The 20706-nt window shown below is 52.4% G+C and overlaps 1 protein-coding gene across 1 annotated transcript; it reads left to right on the top strand.

The window, feature by feature from the left end:
* The first annotated feature begins 923 nt into the window (after positions 1–923).
* tulp4b (TUB like protein 4b) lies at positions 924–20005 on the top strand. The gene is given in 16 exon segments (XM_063909557.1): positions 924–1132; positions 7348–7617; positions 7758–7886; positions 7983–8144; positions 8213–8323; positions 8325–8394; positions 8622–8729; positions 8811–8971; positions 9141–9365; positions 9536–9770; positions 10051–10174; positions 10264–10408; positions 10987–11080; positions 11190–11333; positions 11593–14858; positions 18598–20005. Coding segments are annotated over 16 exon segments (5379 nt in total). The 5' UTR covers positions 924–1114; the 3' UTR covers positions 18715–20005.
* The last annotated feature ends 701 nt before the right edge of the window (positions 20006–20706 follow it).

Genomic DNA, 20706 nt, shown 5'->3' on the forward strand with positions numbered 1-20706 from the left:
TTTGTTCTTTTTCTGCAGAAATGAAACTGAATTTTATTTATTGTAAAGTATTTTTAATAAATAAATCAGGGTTCTTTTTGTGCTAAGGTAATTTATTCATTTATTTATTGAGTCACTTAATTCATTAACTGTGGCAGGTTTTAGGACAGCACAATTATTTAAATATAATATTAAATGTAATGAAGAGGGTGATGACTTTGCAATTTTAGATTTGTGCAAAACATCTTGAATATTCACTCCACTCACATTACAGGGAGTGCCTTGTGAGGTTGCCATTACTGAAGAAACCCCCTTTAGAGGTGCAGCAGTACAGCAGTAGTCATGTTAGCGTCCTGCACACCAGACTCCATATAGGAATACATCATTTTCACATTAAACAGACCATAATCACCCCCAGTGAGGGTTGACAGGGTCGCTGTGAGAGTCGGGGCGTCAGTGTAGTCTGCATCTGAAGCTCGGCTGGGTGTTCTCCGTTCTTCCTGCCTCATGGCAACGAGTTATACCCACAACCCTCAGAGTGCGCGAGTGGAACAGAGCCGCACGACCGCACCGCGCGCTGCCGGGACCCGACCGTCACCGTGCGCGTGCTGCACCGGCACCCAACCGTCACCGTGCGCGTGCTGCACCGGCACCCGACCGTCACCGGGCTGCAGGTAAAACCTCTGCATCATCTGGGTCCTCTCGCCTCTACGCTGAGAGGCAGGGGTTGTTTCTCCGCAGGGATCAGTCCGCTGCAGCGCGAGGATAGGGGCTCTGTTGCTCTGGTTATTATGGGCTGTGGGTGTGGAGCACAGAGGGTATACTGAGGGTCTGTGGCTGCATGGGGGTACGTGCTCGCTGTGTAGATGAGCACGGTGACGCGCAGCTCAGTACCCATGGAGACTGCATGCAGGCTGCTGTTGCATGGAGACTGAGAGAGGCTCTGAGCTGCTATTTTAAGCCCCCCTGCATGCCTCTAACAGCAGCTCCATTCCTCTCCTCAGAACTGGAGGAGGTGATCATCTGAAGAAGAGGAGCAACATCATGCTGCTGTCCATCAGAGGAGCGAGGAGCAGCTGCTAGTGCTTCATCGGAGCAGACATGGACTCCATCAGCCGGGGATATTCAACTCAACATGTCCAGGAACTATGAGGTAAGACCTGCCATTTTGGAAGATACTGTTGAATAATGTGCATCTTCATACCGGGGGGAGACGGTGAGGACAGGGAGAGACAGCAGGGCTACAGAGAGACAGCAGGGCTACAGAGAGACAGCAGGACTACAGAGGGACAGCAGGACTACAGAGAGACAGCAGGACTACAGAGAGACAGCAGGACTACAGAGAGACAGCAGGACTACAGAGGGACAGCAGGGCTAAGAGAGACAGCATGACTACAGAGAGACAGCAGGACTACAGAGAGACAGCAGGACTACAGAGGGACAGCAGGGCTACAGAGAGACAGCAGGACTACAGAGGGACAGCAGGACTACAGAGGGACAGCAGGGCTACAGAGAGACAGCAGGACTACAGAGAGACAGCAGGGCTACAGAGAGACAGCAGGACTACAGAGAGACAGCAGGGCTACAGAGAGACAGCAGGACTACAGAGAGACAGCGGGGCTACAGAGAGACAGCAGGGCTACAGAGAGACAGCAGGACTACAGAGAGACAGCAGGGCTACAGAGAGACAGCAGGACTACATAAAGACAGCAGGGCTACAGAGAGACAGCAGGACTACAGAGAGACAGCAGGACTACATAAAGACAGCAAGGCTACAGAGAGACAGCAGGACTACAGAGAGACAGCAGGGCTACAGAGAGACAGCAGGACTACAGAGAGACAGCAGGGCTACAGAGAGACAGCAGGACTATATAAAGACAGCAGGGCTACAGAGAGACAGCAGGACTACGGAGAGACAGCAGGACTACAGAGAGACAGCAGGGCTACAGAGAAACAGCAGGACTACAGAGACAGCGGGGCTACAGAGAGACAGCAGGACTACAGAGAGACAGCAGGGCTACAGAGAAACAGCAGGACTACAGAGACAGCGGGGCTACAGAGAGACAGCAGGACTACAGAGAGACAGCAGGGCTACAGAGAGACAGCAGGACTACATAAAGACAGCGGGGCTACAGAGAGACAGCAGGACTACAGAGAGACAGCAGGACTACAGAGGGACAGCAGGGCTACAGAGAGACAGCAGGACTACATAAAGACAGCGGGGCTACAGAGAGACAGCGGGGCTACAGAGAGACAGCGGGGCTACAGAGAGACAGCAGGACTACAGAGAGACAGCAGGACTACAGAGAGACAGCAGGACTACAGAGGGACAGCAGGGCTACAGAGAGACAGCAGGACTACAGAGAGACAGCAGGACTACAGAGGGACAGCAGGGCTACAGAGAGACAGCAGGACTACAGAGAGACAGCAGGGCTACAGAGAGACAGCAGGGCTACAGAGAGACAGCAAGGCTACAGAGAGTAAGCAGGACTACAGAGAGACAGCAGGGCTACAGAGAGACAGCAGGACTACAGAGAGACAGCAGGGCTACAGAGAGACAGCAGGACTACAGAGAGACAGCAGGACTACAGAGAGACAGCAGGGCTACAGAGAGACAGCAGGACTACAGAGAGACAGCAGGACTACATAAAGACAGCAGGGCTACAGAGAGACAGCAGGGCTACAGAGAGACAGCAGGACTACAGAGAGACAGCGGGGCTACAGAGAGACAGCAGGGCTACAGAGAGACAGCAGGACTACAGAGAGACAGCAGGACTACAGAGAGACAGCAGGGCTACAGAGAGACAGCAGGACTACATAAAGACAGCAGGGCTACAGAGAGACAGCGGGGCTACAGAGAGACAGCGGGGCTACAGAGAGACAGCGGGACTACAGAGAGACAGCGGACTACAGAGAGACAGCAGGGCTACAGAGAGACAGCAGGACTACATAAAGACAGCAGGGCTACAGAGAAAACAGCAGGACTACAGAGAGACAGCAGGACTACAGAGAGACAGCAGGACTACAGAGAGACAGCGGGGCTACAGAGAGACAGCAGGACTACAGAGAGACAGCAGGGCTACAGAGAGACAGCAGGGCTACAGAGAGACAGCAAGGCTACAGAGAGACAGCAGGGACTACAGAGAGACAGCGGGGCTACAGAGAGACAGCAGGACTACAGAGAGACAGCAGGGCTACAGAGAGACAGCAGGACTACATAAAGACAGCAAGGCTACAGAGAGACAGCAGGACTACAGAGAGACAGCGGGGCTACAGAGAGACAGCAGGGCTACAGAGAGACAGCAGGACTACAGAGAGACAGCAGGGCTACAGAGAGACAGCAGGACTACATAAAGACAGCAGGGCTACAGAGAGACAGCAGGACTACAGAGAGACAGCAGGACTACAGAGAGACAGCAGGGCTACAGAGAAACAGCAAGACTACAGAGAGACAGCGGGGCTACAGAGAGACAGCGGGGCTACAGAGAGACAGCAGGGCTACAGAGAGACAGCAGGGCTACAGAGAGACAGCAGGACTACAGAGAGACAGCAGGGCTACAGAGAGACAGCAGGACTACATAAAGACAGCGGGGCTACAGAGAGACAGCGGGGCTACAGAGAGACAGCGGGGCTACAGAGAGACAGCAGGACTACAGAGAGACAGCAGGACTACAGAGAGACAGCAGGACTACAGAGGGACAGCAGGGCTACAGAGAGACAGCAGGACTACATAAAGACAGCGGGGCTACAGAGAGACAGCGGGGCTACAGAGAGACAGCGGGGCTACAGAGAGACAGCAGGACTACAGAGAGACAGCAGGACTACAGAGAGACAGCAGGACTACAGAGGGACAGCAGGGCTACAGAGAGACAGCAGGACTACAGAGAGACAGCAGGGCTACAGAGAGACAGCAGGGCTACAGAGAGACAGCAAGGCTACAGAGAGTAAGCAGGACTACAGAGAGACAGCAGGGCTACAGAGAGACAGCAGGACTACAGAGAGACAGCAGGGCTACAGAGAGACAGCAGGACTACAGAGAGACAGCAGGACTACAGAGAGACAGCAGGGCTACAGAGAGACAGCAGGACTACAGAGAGACAGCAGGACTACATAAAGACAGCAGGGCTACAGAGAGACAGCAGGACTACAGAGAGACAGCAGGGCTACAGAGAGACAGCAGGACTACAGAGAGACAGCGGGGCTACAGAGAGACAGCAGGGCTACAGAGAGACAGCAGGACTACAGAGAGACAGCAGGACTACAGAGAGACAGCAGGGCTACAGAGAGACATGCAGGACTACATAAAGGACAGCAGGGCTACAGAGAGACAGCGGGGCTACAGAGAGACGCGGGGCTACAGAGAGACAGCGGGACTATCAGAGGACAAAGGACTACAGAGAGACAGCGGACACAAGAGACAAAGACTACAGAGAGACGCAGGACTACGAGAGACGCAGGGACTACAGAGAACTAAAGCAGGACACTAAAGGATTACAGAGACACAGCAGGACTACAGAGAGACAGCAGGACTACAGCAGAGGATACAGAGGACTACAGAGACACAGGACTACAGAGAGACAGCAGGCTACAGAGAGACAGCAGGGCTAACAGAGAGAGTGCAATGCTACAGAGAGACAGCAGACTACAGAAGACAGCGGGGCTACAAGAGACAGCAAGGACACAGAGAGACAGCAGGGCTACAGAGAGACAGCAGGACTACATAAAGACTGCAGGCTACAGAGAGACAGCAGGACTACAGAGAGACAGCGGGGCTACAGAGAGACAGCAGGGCTACAGAGAGACAGCAGGACTACAGAGAGACGCAGGGCTACAGAGAGACAGCAGGACTACATAAGACAGCAGGGCTACAGAGAGACAGCAGGACTACAGAGAGACAGCAGGACTACAGAGAGACAGCAGGGCTACAGAGAAACAGCAAGACTACAGAGAGACAGCGGGGCTACAGAGAGACAGCGGGGCTACAGAGAGACAGCAGGGCTACAGAGAGACAGCAGGGCTACAGAGAGACAGCAGGACTACAGAGAGACAGCAGGGCTACAGAGAGACAGCAGGACTACAGAGAGACAGCAGGACTACAGAGAGACAGCAGGACTACAGAGAGACAGCAGGACTACATAAAGACAGCAGGGCTACAGAGAGACAACAGGGCTACATAAAGACAGCAGGACTACAGAGAGACAGCAGGGCTAAGAGAGACAGCAGGGCTACAGAGAGACAGCAGGGCTACATAAAGACAGCAGGGCTACAGAGAGACAGCAGGGCTACAGAGAGACAGCAGGACTACATAAAGACAGCAGGGCTACAGAGAGACAGCAGGGCTACAGAGAGACAGCAGGACTACAGAGAGACAGCAGGACTACATAAAGACAGCAGGGCTACAGAGAGACAGCAGGACTAAGAGAGACAGCAGGACTACAGAGAGACAACAGGGCTACATAAAGACAGCAGGGCTACAGAGAGACAGCAGGGCTAAGAGAGACAGCAGGACTACAGAGAGACAGCAGGACTACAGAGAGACTAAAGGACTACAGAGACACTAAAGGACTACAGAGACACTAAAGGATTACTGAGAGACTAAAGGACTACAGAGAGACTAAAGGACTACAGAGACACTAAAGGACTACAGAGAGACTAAAGGACTACAGAGAGACTAAAGGACTACAGAGACACTAAAGGAGTACAGAGACACTAAAGGATTACTGAGAGACTAAAGGACTACAGAGAGACTAAAGGACTACAGAGACACTAAAGGACTACAGAGACACTAAAGGAGTACAGAGAGACTAAAGGACTACAGAGAGACTAAAGGACTACAGAGACACTAAAGGACTACAGAGAGACTAAAGGACTACAGAGAGACTAAAGGACTACAGAGACACTAAAGGACTACAGAGAGACTAAAGGACTACAGAGAGACTAAAGGACTACAGAGACACTAAAGGACTACAGAGAGACTAAAGGACTACAGAGACACTAAAGGACTACAGAGAGACTAAAGGACTACAGAGAGACTAAAGGACTACAGAGACACTAAAGGACTACAGAGACACTAAAGGACTACAGAGAGACTAAAGGACTACAGAGAGACTAAAGGACTACAGAGAGACTAAAGGAGTACAGAGACACTAAAGGACTACAGAGAGACTAAAGGACTACAGAGAGACTAAAGGACTACAGAGAGACTAAAGGATTACAGAGACACTAAAGGACTACAGAGACACTAAAGGACTACAGAGAGACTAAAGGATTACGCCAAATGTTATTTTATAAGACCCCCCCCATGTCCCCAACACTGTGACGCCTCGGCTGCAAGGCATTGTTGGACGGCATTATCTCCTTAAGGAGATAAGAGAGGACGCATTGGAACTCCTTTCCTTCACTTGAAGGGAATCCTCCAGCTCCGACCATCTATAATAGCTTTTCTATATTCTATATTATTATCCTGATGGTGTCTCTGAGCCTTCGGATGTTTCAGGCTTTGTGAACAGAGGACATGACTGCACGGTCTGCTCCCCTCCTGTCCTTCGCATTCATCCACAGGAATCAGTCAGTGTGGTTAGCTATTATTCATCACTCCTCACGATTCAGTCACCAAACTTTAGTCATTTCACTCGGATAGGAACCGTCCTGAGAGAGAAAGACATGGAGGAAAGTCAGGACAGAGAGAGTGTAGAGCAGCAGAAATATACAAATGTCCAGAGTGCACGTTGAGTCCAGGTCACAGAGAGGCTATGGAGCAGAGAGTCCTGCAGCCAGAAGGGGGCTATAGTACAGGGTTACTACAGAGGGCAGGAAGGTTCTCCAGAACCTGTCCTGGTGACAGCGGAGCTGGAGCAGTCTGTTGGAGAAGGAGCTCCCTGTCCTTCCAGCTGCAGGTGGAGAGGGTGGGGGAGTTATCCATGATGGACAGCAGTCTGTTCAGAGTCCTCCTCTCCACCACAGCCTCAATCAGACGGACCCAGGGACGAGAACTGGACCTCTACTGGGAGTTAGGAAGACACAAAGAGACACAAAACAGCCGTAAGAGAAGCAACATGACCACTATGGGTGCAACATGTACACAGATAGACTCTTAATGACTCCTTCCATCCGAGACCGAGACTCACCTGTCTCTACTCCTCCTTAGACGATAAAATAAAGTAACGTTGTTCTGTTTGTAGCAGAAGCTCTTATTGAAGCCTCTGTGCATTCCTGTGGTCCTGAGTCTTCATGGTGAGGGTGTTATTGGAGGGTTGAAGGGTCAGCTCGATGCATGAAGCCACTGACAGCCGCAGGGTCAGTCAGAGTTCCTCTAGAGTCTTGAGTCTCACCTTAAAGCTGTGTGATAACATCGACCCCCCCCCCCAGCCTGGTCACTCAGTAGGGATGCTGGCGGCAGTGGAGCACGGCCCCATCCTCTGCAGCGACTCCAACATCCTCTGCCTGTCCTGGAAGGGGAGGGTCCCGAAGAGCGAGAAGGACAAGCCGGTGTGCCGGCGCCGCTACTACGAGGAGGGCTGGCTGGCCACGGGGAACGGCCGGGGGGTGGTGGGGGTCACCTTCACCTCCAGCCACTGCAGGAGGGACCGCAGCACCCCCCAGAGGATCAACTTCAACCTGCGGGGGCACAACAGCGAGGTGGGGCACATTCAACGTTTAAAACGTGTGTTTATATCCAGAGGGGGAGCATAACTCAGACAGCGCCCCCCAGAGGACCAGATCCGTCCTGCGGGGGCACAGCAGTGATCACACCATGCTGTTTGTGTTCTGGTGGGCAGGTGGTTCTGGTGCGTTGGAACGAACCCTTCCAGAAGCTTGCCACCTGTGACATGGAGGGGGGGATCTTCGTCTGGATTCAGTATGAAGGCCGCTGGTCCGTGGAGCTGGTGAACGACCGGGGGGCGCAGGTACCAGCTGTTCAGACTCAGATCAGACGTGTGTGTTTGGACAACAGGTTTCTGTTCACACACACAACTTCACAATGATTACCCCCCCACCCTCAGGTCAGCGACTTCACCTGGTCCCATGACGGCACGCAGGCTCTGATAGCGTACCGGGATGGATTCGTGCTGGTGGGCTCGGTTAGTGGGCAGAGGCATTGGTCCTCCGAAATCAACCTGGAGAGCCAGATTACCTGCGGCATCTGGACCCCCGACGACCAGCAGGTGCCGAGTCATTAGTATCAGTGGTGCTGAGTCCTGGTACTGAGCTTTAATAACCCCCACGCCCCCAGGTGCTGTTCGGAACGGCGGACGGCCAGGTGATCGTGATGGACTGCCACGGCCGCATGCTGGCTCACGTGCTGCTGCACGAGTCCGACGGCATCGTCAGCATGTCCTGGAACTGCCCCCGACTTCCTGGTGGAGGACAGCACTGAGAGCGACACAGACTCTGACGACAACATCCTGCCCCTGGGTACACACACACACACACACACACACACACACACACACACACACACACACACACACACACACACACACACACACACACACACACACACACACACACACACACTCTTTACTCAGGTGCTGTACAGAAGGTTCACTTCAGTGTTTTCCTCTCATGCAATGCTTTACTTCTGATAATATTTATAAAGAAACATGATAACCTGTGTGTGTGTGTGTGTGTGTGTGTGTCAGTGCGCAGGGTGAAGCCTCTGCTGACCGTCACCTTCCTCTCCGGAGACATCAGTCTGATGAACAACTACGACGACCTGTCTCCGGCTCTGATTCGCTCCGGACTCAAAGGTAAGCGGGTTTATATATTATCAGAACATAATGTATTAAATACAGTCTATATTAACCTGCACCTTCAACCCCCCCCTGCAGACGTGGAGGCCCAGTGGTGCTCTCAGGGAGACCTGCTGGCTGTGGCCGGCATGGAGAGGCTGGGGGACTCGGCCTGCTCCGCCCCCCTCAGCAGGAACGCTCTGGTGAAGTTCTACAACGTGCAGGGGGAGCACATCTACACCCTGGAGACCCCCGCCCAGGTGAGGCTGCTCCAGAGACTTACTCGTGCTGCTGTTAACTGATACAGTACATTCAGGGTGGGGGCTGCTCTCCTTCTGGATATAAGTACAATCTTTAGCTTTTCACTTCCACACCGAGCTACCCCACCCTGCAGCTCTCTATCACCCCCTCTGTCCCCTGTCCCCTCAGAGGCCCATCACCACGCTGTGCTGGGGCCACAGGGACTCCCGGCTCTTCCTGGCCTGCGGGCCGGCACTGTACGTGGTACGGGTGGAGCACCGTGTGGCTAGCCTGCAGCTGCTCTGCCAGCAGGGCATCGCCTCCGCCCTGCGGGAGGAGAAGGACGTGGGGAAACTCAACATGCCATCGCTGCTCTGCTCCTACGTCACCTCCGCCTTCATCCCCACCATCAAGGTGCTGTCCCCTCCTGCAGGAGGATATTATATTATATATTTGACTGGTGTTACAGTCCTGCATGTGAGCGCTGAGGGGTGGATGAACCTGAGTCCTCCGTCTGCAGATCATTAGTATTATAAAGTACATCTACCATACCTGACAGCAGTTCCCCCCTCCTCTCTGTCCAGCCCCCCATCCCGGACCCCAACAACATCCGGGACTTCGTCAGCTACCCGACAGCGGGGAACGAGCGCCTGCACTGCACCATGAAGCGGGCGGAGGACAGTCCCGAGGCGGGTGGGCCCTGCTACACTCTGTACCTGGAGTACCTGGGGGGCCTGGTGCCCATCCTGAAGGGCCGGCGCATCAGCAAGCTGAGGCCCGAGTTCATCATCATGGACCCCAAGGTGGACGGGAAGGCAGGTGGGCTGCAGACTCACCGGGGGGGGGGGCTTATTTAATAAAGAGCAAATCTACTCGACTGGAGAGAGCCAATAGAGAGCACGGAGGTCCTCCTCCCTTCCTTCTGTAACCTGTGTGTGTGTGTGTGTGTGTGTGTGTGTGTGTGTGTGTGTGTGTGTGTGTGTGTGTGTGTGTGTGTGTGTGTGTGTGTGTGTGTGTGTGTGTGTGTGTGTGTGTGTGTGTGTGTGTGTGTGTGTGTGTGTGTGTGTGTGTGTGTGTGTGTGTGTGTGTGTGTGTGCAGAGGAGGTGTGTGTGAACCCCATGATCTCGTACGCTGACAGCTGTAACTGCTCCGACTCCAGCGACATCGAGCTGAGCGACGAGTGGGTCGGGAAGAAGTCTCCCAAGCTATCCCGAGGAACCAGGTGAGGAGAGAGCGCAGTCTGGACGGTGTGTGTAGAGGGAACAACGCGTCACAAACACATCCTTTAACTCCCACCTTGTTGTCCTGCAGGATGAACCTGGAGTCCAGGAAATCTCCAAAACTTTCCCGCTCCAATCAGGAAGGCCAGCGGTCACCACGGTTACCTACGAAGAAGACGGTGCCGCGCTCCCCCAGTCTGACGAGGAGGGAGTTCTCCATGGACGGCATCTCTGAGGTAAACACACCGGAGACACATGGTTCATGATGTCCGCTGCACACGCATCAGTCACAGGTACCTGGTCATGTGTCCTGAAATTATTGTCCATGTTCTTTATTTTCTTAAATCTTTAGCGTCAATATTTAAAATAAAAAGACCCTTTACTCTCTCTGACTCCGGATGTATCAGACTTTTTTCATTTCGAAGTCTGTTCTAGATCACTTTTATTTTGAAGTCTGTTCTAGATCACTTTTATTTTGAAGTCTGTTCTAGATCACTTTTATTTTGAAGTCTGTTCTAGATCACTTTTATTTTGAAGTCTGTTCTAGATCACTTTTATTTTGAAGTCTGTTCTAGATCACTTTTATTTCGAAGTCTGTTCTAGATCACTTTTATTTTGAAGTCTGTTCTAGATCACTTTTATTTTGAAGTCTGTTCTAGATCACTTTTATTTTGAAGTTAGCTAATAATGTTAAACAAGCTAGAAAACATTGTATACATTCGACATATTGGACACCACTCATCACACCTGTAGTCTCAGGTCAGTTCTTAGTCCTCAGTTAAATTAACTCCCCCCCCCCCTTCCTGCCTCTCAGCACAACTACCTGGCTCAGGTCACCTCCAACATCTGGGGGACAAAATTCAAAATCGTCGGCCTTGCTTCTTTCCTGCCTGCCAACCTCGGTGCAGGTAGTCACAATACACACACACACACGCACACACACACACACACACACACACACACACACACACACACACACACATGATTGTGATGAGCGTGACGTTGTTCTCCTTCCAGTGATCTATAAGACCAGTTTGCTCCACCTGCAACCAAGACAGATGACCATCTACCTTCCAGAGGTGCGGAAGATCTCTCACGACTTCATGAGTCTGCCGGTGTTCAACCCCAACGTGTTCAGCGAGGACGAGGACGACCTGCCAGGTGATCCACAGAACAGATGTATATCTTAAGAGTTCACTGCACCTGACGACAGTCCTCAGTCATCACACACATGAGTCTGTTTAGAGTCCTGTGGTGAACCCCGAGATGTTGAGGACCCCAAAGTGCTATGTTACAAATGTAGGGTACATTCTATTCCTATACGTTCCTATCATAAGACTTGGGGGTCTCAACAGGTCCGGGTTCACAATGCTGGCAGCTAGACCGCAATGACCTTCTCCCTTTGTGTTTTGTTACAAAGTGATGGGGCCTTCAGGGGTGTCCGCAGAGAACCCCCCCTGCACCGTCAACATCCCCATCGCTCCGATCCACAGCCCGGCTCAGGCCATGTCTCCCACTCAGAGCATCGGCCTGGTCCAGTCTCTGCTGGCCAATCAGAACATCCAGCTGGACGTGCTCACCAACCCCACCGCCACCGCCGCTGCAGCCGCCGCTGCTGCACCTACTGCAGACCGCGGGCAGGACGCAGTTCCATCCCCGTACCCAGTGCCCTCCAGGTACTCAAACCCTGGTCAGGTGATCTTCAACGGGCTGGAGATGGCTCCTCTCCTTCCTGGTACTCTCCCCCCGCCGCCTCCCCCTCACCACCTCCCACCGCAGCCTCACCCGCAGCGCTTGCATCCCCAGCTGCCTCGCACTCTGCCGCCAAAGCAGTCACAACAGATGCAGACGCAGCAGCAGAAGATGCATCTTCAGCAGCAGCAGCAGCAGCACCATCAGATGCAAACACAGCAGCAGCTCCAGCAGCAGCATCAGCAGCAGCAGCAGCAGCTCCAGCAGCAGCACCAGCAGCTGCAGCAGCAGCAGCAACAGCTGCAGCAGCTGCAAACGCTGCACCAACAGCAGCAGCAGCAGCACCAACAGCACCAGGCTCAGCAGCACCAACAGATGCAACAGAACCCAACCCACCAACAACTGCAGCACCAGCAGCAGATCCAGCAGCAGCAGCAGCAGATGCAGATGCAGCACGAGCAGATGCAGCAGCAGCAGCAGCAGATGCAGCAGCAGCAGCAGCAGATCCGCCAGCAGATCCAGGAGATGCGGCAGCAGCAGCAGCAGCTGCAGCAGCAGCACCAGCAGATCCAGCAGCAGCACCAGCAGATGCAGAGGCAGCACCAGGTGATGCAGCAGCAGCTGAAGATGCAGATGACGCTGCCGCCGCCGCCCACCGGATATCCAACCATATCCTTACACCAGATCCACCTGCTGCCTCCTCCCCCCACCACTGAGCCGGGCTTCAGGGAGCATGCACACACTCTGAAGCCCAGCATGCCAAGGAGTCTGCCCCCCTTCAGCGACATGGACGGGGGCATGGAGCTTCAGATGAGGAAGGTGAATCCTCCTCCTCCTTACCCGGGCACCGTGGTGTCTGCAGCGATCGCTACAGCCGTTGCCACACCGCAAACTCTCATCACCAACTGTGACAGCCCAAGTGTCCTGTCACCTGACCCCTGCCTCAAGAAGGACGAGTTCCTGCTGCACCCGGTCACTCTGCAGTACCCGACTCCTCTGGGCTACGAGAGGATCACTACCTTTGACAGCAGCGGCAACGTGGAAGAGGTGTGTCGGCCTCGCAGGCGCCTCGTCCGCAACCAGAATGCATACGCCGTGCACGGCATCGGAGGCTCCGCAACACTCAAAGTCACCTCCTCTGAGAACAAAAAGATCCAGCTTCCCTACAGCTCTGCCACGCTGAGCCGCCTCTCCGTCCCTCGATACTCTATACCCAGTGGAGACCCGCCTCCTTACCCTGATCCCGCCAATCATGTCAATGCCACCCTCCCTCCGCCACAGAGGATCGACAGCAGTCTGATCCACGCCACCCTGCGTCGGGACCGCAGGGACGTCGGGCTCAAAGTGCCGCAGATGATGGAGAGCTCCAGGACGCTGCCCACTAAGGCTAAAATGAACAGCACATTAGCACTGAGCTACCAGCAGAGGGCGCCCACCGCGCTGTATACCTGCACCCAGTGCAGCAGCAACAGCAGTAGCACCAGCGTCAGTGTGAGCGGCGGGGGGACCACGAGTAGTGGCATCGCGGGCGGCACGGTGGTGCGGCAGGACTTCCCGCCGGGGAAAGGGGCTCATCACAGCACCATCATCGTGCACTCAAAGAGCAGCACCCCCCTCTCCTCGCATTCCACCTACAGCCTGCTGAGCGCCGCCGACAGCAGCCGGGACAGAACGGTGTACGTCAACTCCGCCTTCACCGAAGACGAGACTCTGAACCAGCACCTGGAGAAGTCCGTGCGGCAGCTGACTCTGGGCGATGTTAGCTTGACGGTGAAACGCCCTCCGCCTTACCAGTGGGACACCTCCACCACGGAGGAGTTCTGGCTCACTCCGGAACAAACCATGCTAGCTCCTCAGCCCGGGGCCCATAAACCTCCGCCGCTAATCATCAGCCAGGCTCAGCACCTGGACATGACCCGGCTGCCGTTTGTGCTGACGACTAAACCTCCGAACAGCCAGACAACGAGCACGCTCACGTTCCCGTCGGGTTACCAGATCTCCCTGTCACCTTTCCCTCCACCTCACAGCGCTCCTCCACCCCCGAATGAATTGGGGGGTTCGGTTCCTTATTCTCAGCAGGATCCCAGCTTGGTGTTGCCGCCGGGTTATCCTCCCAGCCTCGCCAACTTATCGTGCTGCCCCCTTCCACCGATGTACCCCGGAGCCAGTGCCTGTGGCGGCCTGCAGCTCCACCCCGTCAGCCTCCACCCCTGGAACCCGTACCCCTGTCCGCCTCCCATGCAAGACCCTCCAGCACCTCCCCTCCCGACCAAAACTCATCAGATTCTAGAGAAGCCAATCCTCTCGCCCCCTCCTCCGACTGGGCCTCCACCGCCTCCCCCTCTCCCGCCTCCTCCTCCACCGACGGAGGTGCCACCGTCAAAAAGCACCGCGGATGATCTCGGGGACAACTTCCTGGAGCCGTCGTCGCTAAACGAGAGTCCCGTGCAGCAGGAGTCCGAGCGCTTCAACAAGAAGAGTCGCAAGAGGGTGGACAGCCGGGCCGAGGACGCCAACATGCCCGCCGTCTCCGAGGGGAAGTCCAGGAAGGAAGGGCGGGCGCTGTCCGACTTCAACACCCTCATCTCCAGCCCGAGGCTCGGCAGCCGAGAGAAGAAGAAGCCGAAGGGCCAGAGAGAGCAGCTCAATAAAACCAAGAAGATGAGTCGGACCACCAACGAGTTCCAGGACAGCTCGGAGAGCGAGCCGGAGCTGTTCATCAGCGGAGACGAGCTGATGAACCAGAACCAGAGCAGCAAGAAGAGCTGGAAGAACAAGCGCAGCATGCGGATGGCGAGCGAGCTGGAGGAGATCAAGTGCCGCAAGGCCAACGAACGAGAGGACCGCAGCCTGGGAAGCCAAGGGTTCGTCTACGTTATGGCCAACAAGCAGCCGCTGTGGAACGAAGCCACGCAGGTCTATCAGCTGGACTTCGGAGGACGCGTCACGCAGGAGTCCGCCAAGAACTTCCAGATTGAGCTGGACGGCAGACAGGTAACGCCTGACCTCTCGTTAATCCATTCCTACTCTTTTTATTGGGGTTTTCTGAACGGAATACAGAATAGAAAGATGTTTTCAAAGATCATGAAGATTGGGGCTGTTACAAATCTCGTCCTTTTAATTTAAAATACAAAGTGCCTTACAAAGTACGTGAAGGTGCATATATTGAATTGAACTGAATGCCTTTTATTGTCACTATACACCAGACAATGAGATTAAAAGCAACTCTTTTGCACTGCAGACATGTACATAAAATATAACAATATAAGACACACAGCAATTAGTGCAGAAAGGAGGTAAGGGGGATAAGGTGCACAGAGACCCCGTGTACCTGTACAAAAATCAATATAAATATGGTGCTATAGGCTACAGTGTGGTGTGGGTGAGGGCACATTGTGGAATATCGCACAGTAGTGGGTAAAAGAAAGTCCGGCGGTTGGGGGGTTAGACCGTGGAGTCAGTGCATGTGTGAGTTCAGAGTGGTTATGGCTTTGGGAAAAAACTGTTCCTGAGTCTGTTGGTCCTTGTTCTGATGCCCCGGTAGCGCCTTCCTGAGGGCAACAGGTCAAACAGTTCAAAGCCAGGGTGGGAGCTGTCCTTGGTGATGTCTGTTCCTCTGCTGAGGCCGCGGGAGGTGTAAATGTCCATCAGGGAGGGGGGAGGGCAGCCAAGGATCTACTCTCTGAAGCCTCTCCCTGTCTGCCACGGTGCAACTGCCGTACCATACTGTGATACAGGATGTCAGCAGGCTCTCGATGGATGAGCGGTAGAAGGTCAGCAGCAGGTTGGACTCCAGGTTACACTTCCTGAGTGACCGCTGCTGAGCCTTCTTGATGACCGGTCTGATGTTTTCTGACCAGGAGATGTCGGCGGAGATAAGGACACCGAGAAACCGGAAGGTGTGGACCCCCTCCACACACTCACTGTTGATGTAAAGGGGGGCTAGGTCGGTGCTGTGCTTCCTGAAGTCTACAATGATCTCCTTGGTTTTCTTGGTGTTCAGAGCCAGGTTTTTCTCTGAACACCAGGCTGTCAGCTTCAGGACCTCCTCTCTGTAGGCTGCCTCGTCTCCCTTTGAGATGAGTCCGACCCCTGTGGTGTGGTCAGCAAACTTGATGATGAGGTTGTTATTGTGGGCCGGACTACAGTCGTGGACGTACAGACAGTACAGGAGGGGGCTCAGCACACAGCCCTGTGGGGAGCCGGTGCTCAGCGTGTGAGTGGAGGAGAGGTGGGGACTAAGTCTCACAGTCTGGGGCCGGTTGGTGAGGAAGTCCTTTATCCAGGCACATGTGAGAGGGGGGAAGCCGAGGGTGTCCAGTTTGGTGATGAGAATGTCCGGAATTATTGTGTTGAATCCACCTGGAGCATCCGGACATACAGTGGGGCGAAAAAGTATTTAGTCAGCCACCAATTGTGCAAGTTCTCCCATTTAAAAAGATGAGTCCTGTCATTTTTATCGTAGGTAAACCTCAACTATGAGAGACAGAATGGGGGAAACAATCCAGGAAATCACATTGTAGGATTTTAATGAATTCATTTCAAATGATTGTGGAAAATAAGTATTTGGTCAATAACAAAAGTTCATCTCAATACTTTGTTATATACCCTTTGTTGGCAATGACAGAGGTCAAAGGTTTTCTGTAAGTCTTCACAAGGTTTCCACACTGTTGCTGGTATTCTGGCCCATTCCTCCATGCAGATCTCCTCTAAAGCAGTGATGTGTTGGGGCTGTCGCTGGGCAACACGGACTTTCAACTCCCTCCAAAGATGTTCTATGGGGTTGAGATCTGGAGACTGGCTAGGCCACTCCAGGACCTTGAAATGCTTCTTACGAAGCCACTCCTTCGTTGCCCTGGCGGTGTGTTTGGGATCATTGTCATGCTGAAAGACCCAGCCACGCTTCATCTTCAGTGCCCTTGCTGATGGAAGGAGGTTTCCACTCAAAATCTCACGATACATGGCCCCATTCATTCTTTCCTTTACACGGATCAGTCGTCCTGGTCCCTTTGCAGAAACACAGCCCCAAAGCATGATGTTTCCACCCCCATGCTTCACAGTAGGTATGGTGTTCTTTGGAGGCAACTCTGCATTCTTTCTCCTCCAAACACGACGAGTTGAGGTTTTACCAAAAAGTTCTATTTTGGTTTCATCTGACCATATGACATTCTCCCAGTCCTCTTCTGGATCATCCAAATGCCCTCTAGCAAACTTCAGACGGGCCTGGACATGTACTGGCTTAAGCAGGGGGACACGTCTGGAACTGCAGGATTTAAGTCCCTGGCGGCGTAGTGTGTTACTGATGGTAGCCTCTGTTACTTTGGTCCCAGCTCTCTGCAGGTCATTCACTAGGTCCCCCCGTGTGGTTCTGGGATTTTTGCTCACCGTTCTTGTGATCATTTTGACCCCACGGGGTGAGATCTTGCGTGGAGCCCCAGATGGAGGGAGATTAGCAGTGGTCTTGTACGTCTTCCATTTTCTAATAATTGCTCCCACAGTTGATTTCTTCACACCAAGCTGCTTACCTATTGCAGATTCAGTTTTCCCAGCCTGGTGCAGGTCTACAATTTAGTCTCTGGTCTCCTTTGACAGCTCTTTGGTCTTGGCCATAGTGGAGTTTGGAGTATGACTGTTTGAGGTTGTGGACAGGTGTCTGTTATACTGATAACCAGTTCAAAAAGGTGCCATTAATACAGGTAACGAGTGGAGGACAGAGGAGCCTCTTAAAGAAGAAGTTACAGGTCTGTGAGAGCCAGACATCTTGCTTGTTTGTAGGTGACCCAATACTTATTTTACCGAGGAATTTACAATGAATTCATTAAAATCCTACAATGTGATTTCCTGGATTGTTTCCCCCATTCTGTCTCTCATAGTTGAAGTGTACCTATGATGAAAATTACAGGCCTCTCATCTTTTGAAATGGGAGAACTTGCACAATTGGTGGCTGACTAAATACTTTTTGCCTCACTGTAGGTCTGCCGCCGCTCCAGGTGGCTCAGCGCAGAGTGGAGCGCTATGGCGATGGCGTCCTCTGTGGATCGTTTCGCGCGATATGCGAACTGGGATGGGTCGAAATCTGGGGGGAGATAGTCCTTGATGTGCTGTAGAACCAGTCTCTCAAAGCACTTCATGATTACCGGAGTGAGGGCCACAGGACGATAATCATTTAGGCTGGTGATGGGAGACTTCTTCGGGACTGGGATGATTGTGGCTGATTTAAGGCAGGGTTGGATGACTGCCTGGGTCAACGAGAGGTTGGAGATCCTGGTGAAGGTGAGGGCAAGCTGGAGGGCGCCCGCTCTAAGCACCCTGCCAGGTACTCCGTCTGGGCCGGCAGCTTTCTTGGGGTTCACTGCCAGGAGCACCTGTCTGACATCGTGCTCCTGTACAGTGAGTGGAGTGGTGCAGGAACCGGGTAGGGGTGGGGGAGGGGGCAGGGCTGGAGTGGTGCAGGAACCAGGTGGGGGTGGGGGCAGGGCTGGAGTGGGGTAGGAACCAGGTGGGAGTGCTTCAAACTTTGCAGTGGCCGAACGGTGGTACTACAACCTGCTTGTCATTCATGTCAATGCCTCTTTTTCCATTGGCTTACATTGAAAAGAGACCTCAATCATCGGTAGAATAAGAAGATAGAGCCTTAAGCTCTCCTGGGGTTTCCCTCTCTATCTCATGGACTGATAAAGCTCCTCATTGTAGATATATCTAATAAAACATGATCTGTCTCTGTGTGTTTTAGGTGATGCAGTTCGGCCGTATCGATGGTAACGGCTACATCCTGGATTTCCAGTACCCGTTCTCCGCGGTGCAGGCGTTCGCTGTCGCCTTGGCCAACGTGACCCAGCGTCTGAAGTGAAAAGGCTTCCTGCTGCTGTAGAAGATGACTCCAGAGAGGCTGGAGGGACGGAGCTGATAGAGGCGGTCGCTCCAGCAGACCCTCAGCGCTCATTCTGCTGAGGGTCTGCAGATCCTCTGGATCACATGAATGTGATGGCAATGTATTTAAAACTACTAAGTATTTGATTTATGTCTGTGATGTTAATAACAAAAGTACTTTGTTGGGTTTGATGGCGTTTGAAAAGAGAAACCATATAAAACATTGCAGTATTTTAGAGTCAGTAAGTGCGTTATTTACTATGAAGTCAAACTGATTGTTGTCATGCCTTGATTTAGATGTTTATCCTTTATTTGAACCCCATGATGTTTAAACTGCAATAGAAGAACTTCTATCCATGATGCTTCTATGAAGTGGTGAAAAGAACAGAGTCAGACTTCCTCCTTCCTTTCTATCCAACCCTCGCCTCTGAATGTGAGGAAGGGTCAACAGGAGGTCGTTCAGTCGTCGGCTCCTGCAGATAAATCTTATTTATTTATAAAACGCTTTTTGTGCAAAGTTGCAAAACAAGGTGCTCAACGTTACAGTGAAGAGGAGACAAAAAAGGCATTGAATTTATAAAAGAAGAAGGCCTTAAGGAGTTTAAATGCTTAGGTATTAGACGTTTCTTTTTTATCTGACGTTGCATTGTAAAGTCTCAACTCTAAATATGGTATAACTGTGTTTTTGTTTACCGATGCAGATCCTAAAAAAAGCTCAAACTTGGTGTTGAATTTGATTCAAGTTGATTTAAAATGCTTAAATCTTTGCTTCCCCGCGGGATCCTCTCCGATGCTTGGTCGTGCTCGGCTGTGTTTCTCTCTGATTTCCTGGGTGTTTTTGACGCTGCTTCTCCTGCAGTTGGCCTTGTTGGAAGTGAGCGCTGCTTTAAATAGAGTGTGTGCTTTAACGCTGGACACACACCTGGTGTTGCTGCTTCTCTGTGTCGTACCTGGAGACTCGTGTGTTGCTCACTCACTTTGCTTCGAAGAGTTTCTGGATGTTCCACCTGTTACTGCAGCGTGCTGATCAGTTCAGATTCAGTGGGAGACTCGTGTATACTTGGTGCTAATGAAGGAAACGTGGACAACAGGAAGAGTTCCGAGCGGCTGCGGAGCTTCAGTCAGTGTGTGTTCGTTAGCAGCAGACCGCCTCACTAGAGACGGCTGCCTCATTTCATTTTACTCTTACGTTGTGAAGGAAATAAACCATGTGACCTGGGTCAGTCCGGACCTGTAGGCTGCCCGGGGTAATAAAAGACATTGTTCCAAGAGTCGGTGTGTTTCATTTCCAGAGACAGAACGAGTCCTCTCCTTTAAAGAGTCCTCTCCTGCTGATGTTCAGGTGTATATCAGTATGTAGTGTCTCTACTTTAAAGAGTCCTCTCCTGCTGATGTTCAGGTGTATATCAGTATGTAGAGTCTGTACTTTAAAGAGTCCTCTCCTGCTGATGTTCAGGTGTATATCAGTATGTAGTGTCTCTACTTTAAAGAGTCCTCTCCTGCTGATGTTCAGGTGTATATCAGTATGTAGTGTCTCTACTTTAAAGAGTCCTCTCCTGCTGATGTTCAGGTGTATATCAGTATGTAGTGTCTCTACTTTAAAGAGTCCTCTCCTGCTGATGTTCAGGTGTATATCAGTATGTAGTGTCTCTACTTTAAAGAGTCCTCTCCTGCTGATGTTCAGGTGTATATCAGTATGTAGAGTCTCTATTTTAAAGAGTCCTCTCCTGCTGATGTTCAGGTGTATATCAGTATGTAGTGTCTCTACTTTAAAGAGTCCTCTCCTGCTGATGTTCAGGTGTATATCAGTATGTAGTGTCTCTACTTTAAAGAGTCCTCTCCTGCTGCTGATCAGGTGTATATCAGTATGTAGTGTCTCTACTTTAAAGAGTCCTCTCCTGCTGATGTTCAGGTGTATATCAGTATGTAGAGTCTCTACTTTAAAGAGTCCTCTCCTGCTGATGTTCAGGTG

This window comes from Eleginops maclovinus, chromosome 19 (genome assembly GCF_036324505.1).
Source record: "Eleginops maclovinus isolate JMC-PN-2008 ecotype Puerto Natales chromosome 19, JC_Emac_rtc_rv5, whole genome shotgun sequence".
In the NCBI taxonomy this organism is placed as follows: domain Eukaryota; kingdom Metazoa; phylum Chordata; class Actinopteri; order Perciformes; family Eleginopidae; genus Eleginops; species Eleginops maclovinus.